General features: G+C 42.4%; 2 protein-coding genes across 2 annotated transcripts in view; one reads left to right on the forward strand and one right to left on the reverse strand.

Annotated features, from left to right (window-relative positions):
• Positions 1–12,274, forward strand: part of RTF2 (replication termination factor 2) — a 53,483-nt gene that overhangs the window by 24,319 nt on the left and 16,890 nt on the right. The gene's annotated exons all lie outside the window — the stretch shown is intronic.
• On the reverse strand, positions 1,312–7,785 carry LOC101148803 (beta-1,3-galactosyl-O-glycosyl-glycoprotein beta-1,6-N-acetylglucosaminyltransferase 7). Its single transcript, XM_031005014.3, has 3 exons — positions 6,778–7,785; positions 5,337–5,432; positions 1,312–1,914 (listed from the first exon to the last, which is right to left on the reverse strand). The coding sequence occupies exons 1-3, from the start codon at positions 7,745–7,747 to the stop codon at positions 1,688–1,690; spliced, it is 1,293 nt and encodes a 430-aa protein (XP_030860874.3). The 5' UTR covers positions 7,748–7,785; the 3' UTR covers positions 1,312–1,687.

Here is a 12,274-nt window from a genome sequence, read left to right on the forward strand (position 1 = left end):
CCCGTCAGCATGTAGCCAGCTATCGCCTTTGGGGGCGCCGTGTTTGCCTGTAGAAATGTGTGGGAAGGTGGTGGTGGGCTGTCATGGGGCTCTTGTGTTCTTTTTGAAAGTCTTAATATTTTCCATATGTGCTTTCCTTGGATTAGATATCCAAGGGGAAGAAAGGTTTGTTTAAACAAAGGTGTTACTTTTCTGTGGTTCCTTGATGTTTGATTTGTGGGATCTGTCTTCCAAATCCCTTTTCCTTCTGTCTAGCTATGATGTTTTCCCAGGGCTATTTCACACAGTGACTTGACTTCATTTCTCTGCATGGGAAGCTTCCATTTACTGAGGTGCTTACACTTTGCGTTGGAATTATGTTTCTTTAATTTCGTCTCCTCTGGTTCCTGTGTTCCCTTCTTTAAATCTCTTGTATGTTGTGCTGTTTAATAGTCACGCACTTCAGTTTCATACGATGCTGTATGAACTCTTTTAGAGAAGGAGGATATATATAGAGTCCTCCACAACAGCAGCGGCAGCAGCAAAGTCATGGACTTTCTAAGGAAAGAGACCCAGATCTGTGAATAGAGATAATCATGGCCATTCATGTCTCAGATCTGTGCTGTTCAGCATGGTACAATTAGCCACATGTGCCTATTTAAAGGTAACTTAAGGCCAGGCGCGGTGGCTCACGCCTGTAATCCCAGCACTTTGGGAGGCCATGGCAGGCGGATCACCTGAGGTCGGGAGTTCGAGATCAGCCTGACCAACATGGAGAAACAGCGTCTCTAGTAAAAATACAAAAAAATTAGCCAGGCGTGGTGGCGCATGCCTGTAATTCCAGCTATTCGGCAGGCTAAGGCAGGAGAATGGCTTGAACCTGGGAGACAGAGATTGCGGTGAGCCGAGATCGTGCCATTGCACTCCAGCCTGGGCAACAAGAGTGAAACTCTGTCTCAAATAAATAAATAAATAAATAAATAAATAAAGGTAACTTAATTTTTAAAAATTAAATAAAAATAAAGATTCACTTTTGTAGTCGCTCCAGCCACGTTTCCAATGCCCAGGAGCCCCTGTGGCTGTGGTGAGCTTTGGACAGCTCAGCTGTGGAATGTCCACCATCACAGAAGGTGCTAGGAGACGACATGTCAAGACCGCAGACACTTGGGGCACCCTTTTTAACAAGGTGTGTTTTCTACTCCAGATGAGTTCCATTTTACCCAAAGAAATACACTCTTCATTATTTTTCTAGGACCCCCAGAATAGGGTTACATTGCTTGCAGCCAATGAGGACTGTTTCAGATAAGCATATTTTCATTTTCACTGGGAGTCTGTTCTTTCTTAGTATCTCATACACAGTAGTATCTGGGTCTTCAAAACAGGCTGTGTCATTCTTATTCCAGCTTGAGCCTGGATCCAGGTGTTTGGAGAATTTGGGTTTTCAGCAGCTTTTTACTGAAGCATTTGGCCTTCTAAGTGCATTGCTATATGTCACCAGTGGTAGCTTGAGTTTTTTTGTCTTGTGATTTCTTTCCCAAAGCTATAAAAGTGGCCTGTAATCAATAGTAAAGTCTTGTCAATAGCATGTTTCTGAATTCATTTTAGGAATAGTTTGTATCAAGGAATCATCTTCCCACTTCTTTGGTTCAATGTTCTCTTGTTTCAAGTCAAGGAAACAGAATGATACCAGTAAGAAAGCAAACACTCTCTAGCGGTTCAGTCTCATATTGAAATGACTCTGCTGTTGAAAATGCCAGTGTGGCTCTATAGGAACTTCTGCCTGCCTCAGCACTTGAAGTCTGTGCCACCGCTCTAAGCAGGTAACCACAAGCGGGTCTGTCGAGGGTTCGAATTTGTTGGCAAACAGAGAAGGCGACTGAATGAGCCATGGCAGGTCTCCTGGTCCGTATACGCAGATGTCTTCGACATAGCGGCCTGCAGAAAGAAACACAAAAACCTAGCTGCCTTTGTTTCCTCACCCATTTTATTCACACACAGAAAGTGGTGCATGCTCCGTCCAGTGTCACTGGTGAGCCTCAGCTTCACCAGAGTTCACATCAAACAGCATTTCCATGATTGCTTTGACAGGGGCTTTTATGTTGAATTTTGAACTTACGGTGGAAAGGGGCACTTTCATTCTTTTAGTGATTTCTGAAATCTTTGTTAGTTACTGCTTTAGGTGAATACCATGGGATTTAGCTCACCATGGGCACACGAGAGATGAGCTAGCACTCATTTGCCTGCTAAAATCTCAGTTCTGATAGATTCTGAGTTCCATGAACTTCTAAGTCTTTTTATTGGTTGTAAGTAGTTCATAAGAATGGTATGGATTTTAAATAAGTCATTGCTTCTGTATTTTTGGGGGACCCCAGACATGCACCACCATGCCCAGCTAATTTTTGTATTTTTTATAGAAACAGGGTTTCGCCATGTTGGTCAGGCTGGTCTCAAACTCCAGGGCTCAAGTGATATGCCCACCTCGGCCTCCCAAAGTGCTGGGATTACAGGTGTGAGCCACTGTGCCTGGCACTGCTTTTTATTTGTTTTTCAGAGTGAACATTTGATACAAACATTGAAGTGGGAATTACAGGCCAGGCACGGTGGCTCACACCTGTAATCCCAGCACTTTGGGAGGCCGAGGCGGGAGAATGAGTTGAGCCCAGAAGTCTGAGACCAGCCTGGGCAATAGAGTGAGATCTCGTCTCTAATTTAAAAAAAAAATTTTTTAAAGTGGGAATTAGAGTTGGAATCCAGTGGTGACTGGATTCCTTGGAGACTCAGTGACACTTTTTATGTGCTTTTGACAACCGTGTCTGGCTCTTTCTGCCCTTGCTTTTAATTCTCACGGTAACACTCTGAAGTGGATTCCATCATCATTCCCATTTTGCAAGGGAGGAAACAGATTAGCGAAGTGAGGCCTCAGCGTATGTGTGAGAGGGAAGGAGGTCTGTTTATTTCAGAAACGTTGCTCTTTCTCTGCCCAGCTCCTTCCTGCTCTCTTTCCTCACACCAGACCAGTAATCCTACTTTTAAAAAACCTATCTTGTCTGGGCACAGTGGGTGACACCTGTAATCCCAGCACTTTGGGAGGCCGAGGCAGGTGGATCAAGAGGTCAGGAGATCAAGACCATCCTGGCCAACATGGTGACACCTCGTCTCTACTAAAAATACAAAAATTAGCTGGGTGTGGTGGTGCGTGCCTGTAATCCCAGCCACTCAGGAGGCTGAGGCAGCAGGCAGCAGAATCGCTTGAACCAGGGAGTCAGAGGTTGCAGTGAGCCGAGATTGCACCACTGCCCTCCAGCCTGGTGACAAAGCAAGACTCCGTCTCAAAAAAAAACAACCTATCTTAAGGAAATACTGTTTTTAAAAGGGGCAGGGGGATATATGCACAAAATGTCCAGTGTTGTTTCTAAGACTATATAAGTGGCAGCTGTTACCATGATTTAACAAATTTTACCTGATAGACATATTTGCTACAATGTGCTAGAATCTCAGTAGAGTTACATTTAACTACTTTAATATTATAAATATGGGCCAGATGCAGTGGTTCATGTCTGTAATCTGAGCACTTTGGGAGGCCAAGGTGGTAGGATCACTTGAGCCCAGGAGTTGAGGGCCAGCCTGGGCAGCATAGTGAGACCCCATATCTACAAAGATAAAAAATTAGCTGGGTTTGGTGGCTTACACCTGTATTCCCAGCTACTTGGGAGACTGAAGTGGGAAGATCACTTGAGCCCAGAAAGTGGAGGCTGCAGTGAGCTATGATCATACCACCTGCACTCCAGCCTGGGTGACAGAGCAAGACCCTGTCTCAAAAAAAAAAAAGATTACAAATATGAAGACTATCAGTGGGAGAAACTTAGGACATAAGTGAAAAGCAACTCAGCTACACCTTGATTATAACGATACAGCTGTGCCATTTAGACACAGATGAAGTTGAACTAGAAGGGAATACAAATAAATGGACCATTTTCAGAGCTGTGTTAATGCTATTTGAGTGATTAAAAATAAACCCTTTGTTGCTGGTTCTAATGGGATAGCCGTCCTTCTGCACGCAGAGTCAGACTGGGAGCTTGCCCATTGTAGTGGTGGCAGGCGGTTGCTCCCAGTCTGAGCCCCAGCCCTGCCCCTCCTCCCTGTGCTTGTGGGAGTGACTTCACTTACCTGAGCCTTGGGTTCCACATCAGTAAAGGGTGAATAATAATTGTTTCTCCCTGAGAATTGTTGTGAGGATTGAGTGCAGGCCCAAAGCTGGGACCCGGAAGATTTACCACCTCCCTACACACCAGGGCTTGGCCTACTTAGGGTGCTGACTCTGAATGCTAGCCACGGATGGCCACGCTACTGCCTAACTGTGAGTACCGTTTTCATACTGAAGCTAGTGATGGTAAGAATTTTCTGAAGTGTTTACTTTTAGGGAATGAGGACTTTGTTAGGATTTATACTAACTAGGGTTTTTTTCAAACATTGTTGAAACATTCCGATTTCATTGAGAATTCTGAATCATTACTTTATTATTGATAGTATCAACCCTTTATGACTTCTTACGCCATGTGCACACCTGAGGGGCTCCTGTTTTCAGGAAGAATCCGAGCCCCCTGTTTTTTCTGAGCATTTACTGACTAGTCCTGACAAACCCAAGTGTGTAATGACAGGGAGCCCCTGCTTTCTAAAGAAAGGGCAGAGCTCTTGTTAACCTGTTGTTTACATGTCACCCTTCTACCATGTGAATGGATCCCTAATTGAACCATATCTGCTTTTGAAAAAACTCCTTCACTAGAAAATTGTTCCAGCCCTCTAACCTGGTCCCTCTGCTTCAGGAGGGTGGCTGTGCACATTGGCAGCAGGACTTACTTGTCTTTGAACTATTCTGGTATTTGATTTACATCTTTTGTTTGTCTCCAATCTGTTTATTTTAGGCCAGTCTTTTAAACAGCTGAAAAATGGGGTAAACCTAGTTTATTTTTAATATCTAGTCTACTGTATTCAAACCCAAGGTCTCTACCCAAAATCACTGTTAAAATCAGTTATTGTATCCCTGTGCAGTAGTTCCTGCCGCTGGGTAGGAAGCTGTGTGGAGACATATGGCAGGGCCTAGCTGTTGGCGCAGAGGGTATATTTACTTTGGGAAATTTTATCAACCTGTATTTTTTGTGATTTGTGTACTTTTCTGTATGAATCTTATATAAAAAGTTTTTTTAAAAAATTGACTCAACCTATACTAATTGGATCATCACTAATTCCAGATTACTTTAAACATGATCCTCGGTCTTGCCCACTAGGATTGAGGCAGCAGTTTTATAGTTGTTGTAAAATTTGAAGCCTTTTTTGTTTTGTTTTGTTTTTCTTTTTACCTTTACATCCATCATGAACATTTCCTTCCTCACTTTTCCACTTAATGGCTCGAACATTTCCTTCCCAGCCAGCATTTGGTGTAGCACCTGGAGCATCTAAGAGGAAAACAAAACCAGCATTCAGTGTGGAATCTGCTTCCCAGTTCTTTTAGTACAAGTTCTTCTGTGCTATCATTTCCATTTCTTCTAGATGAGGTAGTCAATGAGAAAAGTAGAGGGGAAAGTCCAGCCTTCCTTGAGATGTTTCACTTGTGACATCTGATCAAAGGCTAGTGCTTTTGGGGGTGGGAGCATGTACTACGCTGGCAGTAGCATCCAGGTGGACCAAGGTTGGGGATCCCCATCTTTGTACTTGGGTTTCATTTTTCAGCCCTTTCTCCACCCCTTGTTACTCCCTTGCTGTATGCAGAGTGCTCTTTGTGATTCTCTTGGGGTTCTTTGGATTGTTTTCTCTGTAACAGCCCTCGGAGATTATTTGAAAATCAAACTTGCAGTGGACATGAGATTATATTAAAAAAACCCCAACCAATGTCTACTGGATTCATCGTACACCACTGTCTAGGCTGATTAGCTTAGTTGTTCAGGCTTGAAGCCACACTCCCTATAGGAGCCAGTCCACCTTTTACAAAGAGAAAATACTGAAGTCCACTTAAGGATGGTATCTGATTTCCCTCTACCTCTCAGAGAACCCATCTGAAGTATCAGATTTGCCACAAAATCATTACTAGCTTTAACATTTTCCATCTTACAGAGAGTCCTTAGCACAATGCCTGACACCAGTAGGTATCCAGTAGTATTTATAAAATAAATGAAGAACTTTCTAAAGATTTATACTCAGAATTTTCCAAAGTCTCAGGAGATGCAAAATGCCAGTACTTCTTTCTAGAGAGGGAACAAAAGCAGCCAGACTGGTTTGGGAACATCTTTCATCTAACTTCAGACTCCTAAAATCAGAGAACTTCCTGTCTCCCTAAGTGGAAGGTCTTGCAAAATGTAGAACATTTACAAAGCCAAAGAAACATAGCTGAATTGAAAAAATGTTCAATTTTTTCAATAAATCTTATGGCCGGGCGTGGTGGCTCACACCTGTAATCCCAGCACTTTGGGAGGCCGAGGCAGGCGGATCACCTGAGATCGGGAGTTCCAGACCAGCCTGACGAACATAGACAAACACTGTCTCTACTAAAAATACAAAAATTAGCTGGCCATGGTGGTGGGCGCCTGTAATCCCAGCTACTTGGGAGGCTGAGGCGGGAGAATGGCGTGAACCCGGGAGGTGGAGCTTGCAGTGAGCCGAGATCGTGCCACTGCACTCCAGCCTGGATGACCGTGTGAGACTCCGTCTCAAAATCAATCAGTCAGTCAATCAATCAATCAATCAATCAATCTGCTGCTGTTGCTGCTGACTGCACAGGCATCCATATCGGTGGGTCTTTCTTACCTTTTAGTCGGTTCAGGGTCACCCAGTAGTGTTGCTCTGGGCTGCAGATGTCTTTGGACCACTGAAGCATGTCTTTTGCACGGATGTCAGTCAGTATGAACTCTACAAACTTCCTTGTAAGTACATAGTAAGCACTTCCAAAATAAATGGTTAAGTTATGGGGTGGTTTGTCTTTGAATCTGTTATTTGGAGGTGCATAGATACTTCCTTTAGGAACGAATTCGAGATGACTTTGACTTGTCTTGGATTTAATGTGCAGTGGTTGGATTACTCCAGGAGTAATATTTTTATCACTCCATTTGCTTCTGATGTAGTGTATGATTTCTCTGTTGGTTTTGATGGGAAAATCCTGTCCACAAAGATTGATGACATAGTTCCATTGAAATTTAGAATGCACTAGATCTTTCATACAATTAATATCTGCCTGTAGTCTTGTAAAGCCAGCATAAGCCACCTTCTCTGTCTTGGAGGAAATAAAAACGTTTTCAAAACAGTTAACCAAGGTTTGCACAGCAGTCTTACACTTCTTTGGGGCCTTTTCATCAACATGAATACAATAAACATTTTGAGGTACATAAATAGCTCTGAGAAGCTGCACAAACATGGCCAGCTCCTTATGAATAGTTATAATATATGCCAAAGAGAAATCGTCCTCTTCTGCAGACAGGGGTCTGGTTATGAAATGCAGCCCCCGAGAAATCCTGGAGCAGTTTCCTGGTGTGTGTAAATGAGCATGTATTTCAGATTTATGAGGGGTTTTGCAAAATTTTGCAATTTTGGGGGGCGCCCCTTTTCCTTCAAATAAAGCGGAACACAGTTCATCTGGGTAAAAGCCACATTCTACTACTTCTGGTTGGGCAGGTTCTTCTTCTGATTCTGCAGGAGTTGGATTCCTTAAGTAAAGAAAAATGAAGATGCAAATGACTGCGCTCATGACAAGTCCAGACTTTGTGGCTCGAAGCTGGCTCATATCTTGAGCTCCAGGTGCATTCTTATTACCATAATTTGAGTATTTTTTCCTTTAAGCTTCCTAAAAGAACAACAGATACAATTTAGGGTGTTGTAATTCTCCCCCCCAACTTTATTGAAATACACTAAACTACATATACACACCCATGAAACCGTCATTGCAATCAAGATAACAAGCATTTCCCTCACTCTTCAAAGTGTTCTATGCTCCTTTTCATCCTCTTTCTTTCCATTCACATCTCTGGCAATTGCCGATATGCCTTCTGTCACTCTAGTTTGTCAGTGTGTAACTCTTTAAGAAACTGCCAAACTGTTTTCCACAGTGGTTGTACCAGCAATGTATGATAGCCATTTATTATATAGCCTCTGGCATACTTGCTGTGGTCAAATGTTTTAATTTTTACCTTTTAATGAGTGTGTAATGTTAGTTCCCTGTAGTTTTACTTTGCATTTCCCTAATGACTAATGATGTTAAGCATATTTTCATGTTATTGCCCTTATTTAGGGAGATGAAAAATCTCAAATACTTACTTTGGACATAGACACTGTCCTGTTCTGCCTTATTCAAAGTTCATTGTGTGCCATTATTCTGCATATAAGACTAAATCTTTCGAACAGAAGAAGTGACAAATTAAGAGGAATTTTATGATTATACAGTTAAACCTGTTGAAGTGAGTTTCAGGCCAGGCGTAGTGGCTCATACCTGTGATCTCAGCACTTTGGGAGGCCAAGGCAGAGGATCACTTGAGCCCAGGTGTTCAAGACTAGCCTGGGCAACATAGTAAGACCCCATCTCTATAAAAAACTTAAAAATTAGCCAGATGTGGTGGTGCCCTGATTATCCCATTGCACTCCAGCCTGGGTGACAGAGTGAGACCGTGTCTCCCAAAAAAAAAAAGTTTCTGAATTATTTTTAGGAAAGATGTCATAGATTAAAAACAAGGTATCTTTATCTAATAACATTATTTGATAATCATGTAGTTGTTTGTCTTGAGTCTACAGAGGTACATGGATAGGTGTAGCAATAGCAAAAAATGACCAAAAGGTTTCGGTTAATTAATTATTACATGCAAGGATCATTCTCTGGAATTTAGAGAAGAAGATTGATAGGTAACATGTCAAGCTTTATATTGTTAGAAAGTATTTGTTTTTCTTGTTTATGAGTCTTGACTTGGTTTCCATTAAAAGTTGCACGTTATTCCTACTTCCTATTTTTCGGAAGACCATGTACGTGTGACTGGTATTTGAGCTCAGGTTGGACACTGGTCCCTTGCCTTTCCACATCGTTTTTACAAATGCTGTTTGGATAATGCCTCAAACAGGCAGCATTTTTAGTTATCCTTCTGTTCTTAAACTCTGAGCCAACAAAAACTATTAACATTGACTGTGGATTTTAAAGATGTTGTATTTATTTTCATCGTACAGTTTATTTCTACCCATCATGCTTCCAAAATAAAAAGCAGCCACTGCCGAGGTATGTCAGGCCGCAGCGTGTTCCACTGGTTCAGTAAGTGGTTTCTGCCCCAAACATGGTACCTTACAGCCTAATTTGAAGACATTCTTATAAATTATGTAATACTCATCTTTTCTTTTTTTTTTTTGAGACGGAGTCTTGCTCTGTAACTTGGGCTGGAGTGCAATGGTGCGATCTTGGCTCACCGCAATCTCCGCCTTCCAGGTTCAAGCGATTCTCCTGCCTCAGCCTCCCAGGTGCATGCCACCATGTCTGGCTAATTTTTGTATTTTTTTAGTAGAGACAGGGTTTCACTATAATGGCCAGGCTGGTCTCAAACTCCTGACCTCTGATCCACCCGCCTAGGCCTCCCAAAGTGCTGGGATTACAGGCGCGAGCCACCGCACCCAGCAATACTTATGTTTATAAACATGAAACCATCATAATTTATACATTTTATATGAGATTTCTAAATTAAATTAAACCTGACCATAGAAATTGAATAGGAAAGAAAAATGTTCTTGAAATGAAAGTAAAGCTTTTTACTACTTCTCCTGTAAGAATTTTGATTAAAGATAAACCAGGTACTGTAGTTTGTCATATCTTCCCCTGTATTATGACTTTAGTATAGGAAGAAGGGTTTGGGTTTTGTTTTTGTTTTTTTTTCTGTTGTCCTTTTATTTTGTTTTTTTGAGACAGGGTCTCACTCTGTCGCCCAGGCTGGAGTGAAGTGGCGCAGTCTCAGCTCACTGCAACCTCTGCCTCCCCGGTTCAAGCGATTCTCCTGCCTCAGCCTCCTGAGTAGCTGGGATTACAGGCATGTGCCACCACGCTAGCTAATTTCTGTATTTTTAGTAGAGCTGGGGTTTCACCATGTTGGCCAGGCTGGTCTCGAACTCCTGACCTCATGTGATCCACCCTCCTTGGCCTCCCAAAGTGCTGGGAATTTGTAGGCGTGAACCACTGCGCCCGGCCTATTTGTTTTTTTGGTTTTCTGTTTTGTTTTTTTTTAAGAGGAGTTTCGCTCTTATTGCCAAGGCTGGAGTGGAATGGCGTGATCTTGGCTCACTGCAACGTCCACCTCCTGGGTGCAAGCGATTCTCCTGCCTCAGCCTCCCAAGTAGCTGGGATTACAGGCATGCACCACCACACCCAGCTAATTTTGTATTTTTGGTAGAGACGGTATTTTTGATCCACCTGCCTCAGCCTCCCAAAGTGTTGGGATTAACAGGCGTGAGCCACCTCGCCCAGCTAGTTTGTTGTTTTTAAGATAACTTGTGAAAGCATTCTGTTTCTCCTGTCACAGAAGTGAGTTAGCCCCTCATCACTGCCAAATGATACCCCATGTAAATTTGGCTGTGCACCGAGCCCAGGAGATTGGGTATTTTCAATAGTTTATAATAATTAAATGAAGACAGGCCCCAAGGGTAGCCATTGTCCTTTGGGAAAATACCCGGGCTAAGTGTTTTTCCCTCCCCTGTATAGAGACAGGGACATGGCCAGTTCAGTGTTAACCTGCTGCGGCCTTCTACCTCGGTTCCATCAGCACAGTCCCTCCCCTATATAGAGACAGGGACATGGCCAGTTCAATGTTAACCTGCTGTGGCCTTCTACCTTGGTTCCATCAGCACCAGCTTTCACCGTGGCCCAGTTAAATCTTCCCTCTGGCTCGGGTTCACTGTGAAACTTCAGAATGGATGCCTGCTGGACTGCCCTGCTGAGTGGGAACCAGGATCCCCAGCAGTTTAGTTTGTCATTGTTTCGACATAAACTTTTTTTTGAGACAGGGCCTCACTCTATCACTCAGGCTGGAGCGCAGTGCTGTGATCAAGGCTCACCGCTGCCTCAACCTCCTGGGATTTGGCGATCCTCCCACTTCAGCCTCCCCAGCAGCTGGGACTACAGGCATCTGGCTAATTTTTTGTAGAGACAAGGTTTTGCCACGCAACCTTTTTTTTTAAAAAAAACTTTTTAAAATTGACGCATAATAATTACATATGTTTATGGAGCACAGAGTAATGTTTCAATACACACAATGTATCAGCACAAGCTTTTTAAGGCAGTCAGACCCTCTATTGTAAATGTAGCCTTTGGAGATCTCACTGCTGTTGCTGTCACTTGAACATAACATCTAGTGGGTAATATGAAAATTCCTGGAGGAATAAACTTTTCATGGCCTGACTTTTTTTTTTCCTTTTAAAATAATGGTGAACATTAATTTCAGTTTTGCAAACATTTCCTAGCTATTCTTAGTTTTTGTTGTGGCTGTTTTACTTCAATATTGTGAAGTCAACTGTTTTAATGAAAAAATAATGAAGGTTTAGTTACTAAACATGAGATTTTCTGTCATTAAATTAATTTCCAGTAAATGTAGGTGCTATTTTCTAAGTGTGGGGAATATGCCTCTCATAAAAAAGTGTTCTTACTGAGTTTTTGAACAATTTTTTCCTCCATAGAAAGATGTTTAAGATACTTATTGTAAAGGCTGTAGAAAGAGTGGCTGTTACCCTGCGTATTATGGAGTAGGTATGCAAGTTCTTTGTCTGGAACAGACCTATTTTTAACATTCCAGTGTCCTATTTTTCCTTGTGTATTACTAGATCACAAACAGTTTCTAAAATTTGGGGGTTAGTCTGGGCAATGTAGTGAGACCCCTTCTCTACCAAAAAATAAAAAAAAATTAGCCAAGTATTAGGGGTCCCAAAATTAGCCAAGTATTGGGGTCCCAAAATTAGCCACACCTGTGGTCCCAGCTACTCAGGAGGCTGAGGTGGGAGGATTATTTGAGCCAGGGAGGTTGAGGCTGTAGTGAGCCGTGATCACGCCCACTGCACTCCAGCCTGGGCAACAGAGTGAGACCCTGTCTCCAAAATAAAATAAATTTGGGGGTTTGTGTGTGAGAGCATCTCAAGGCTTTTTTCGTGTACTGTCTTTCCTTAAATTGTCTTTCCTAGACCTGGTATATTTTAATAATCTTTTAGCCCTCCATATCTGCAGCCTTTGAAAGGTAGCATTGTTAAATATGTATATAGTGTACAGTGGAACAAAACAGCTTCCAAGCCATGAATAATGTTA

The sequence above is a fragment of the Gorilla gorilla genome, chromosome 21, assembly GCF_029281585.2.
Source record: "Gorilla gorilla gorilla isolate KB3781 chromosome 21, NHGRI_mGorGor1-v2.1_pri, whole genome shotgun sequence".
Taxonomy (NCBI): domain Eukaryota; kingdom Metazoa; phylum Chordata; class Mammalia; order Primates; family Hominidae; genus Gorilla; species Gorilla gorilla.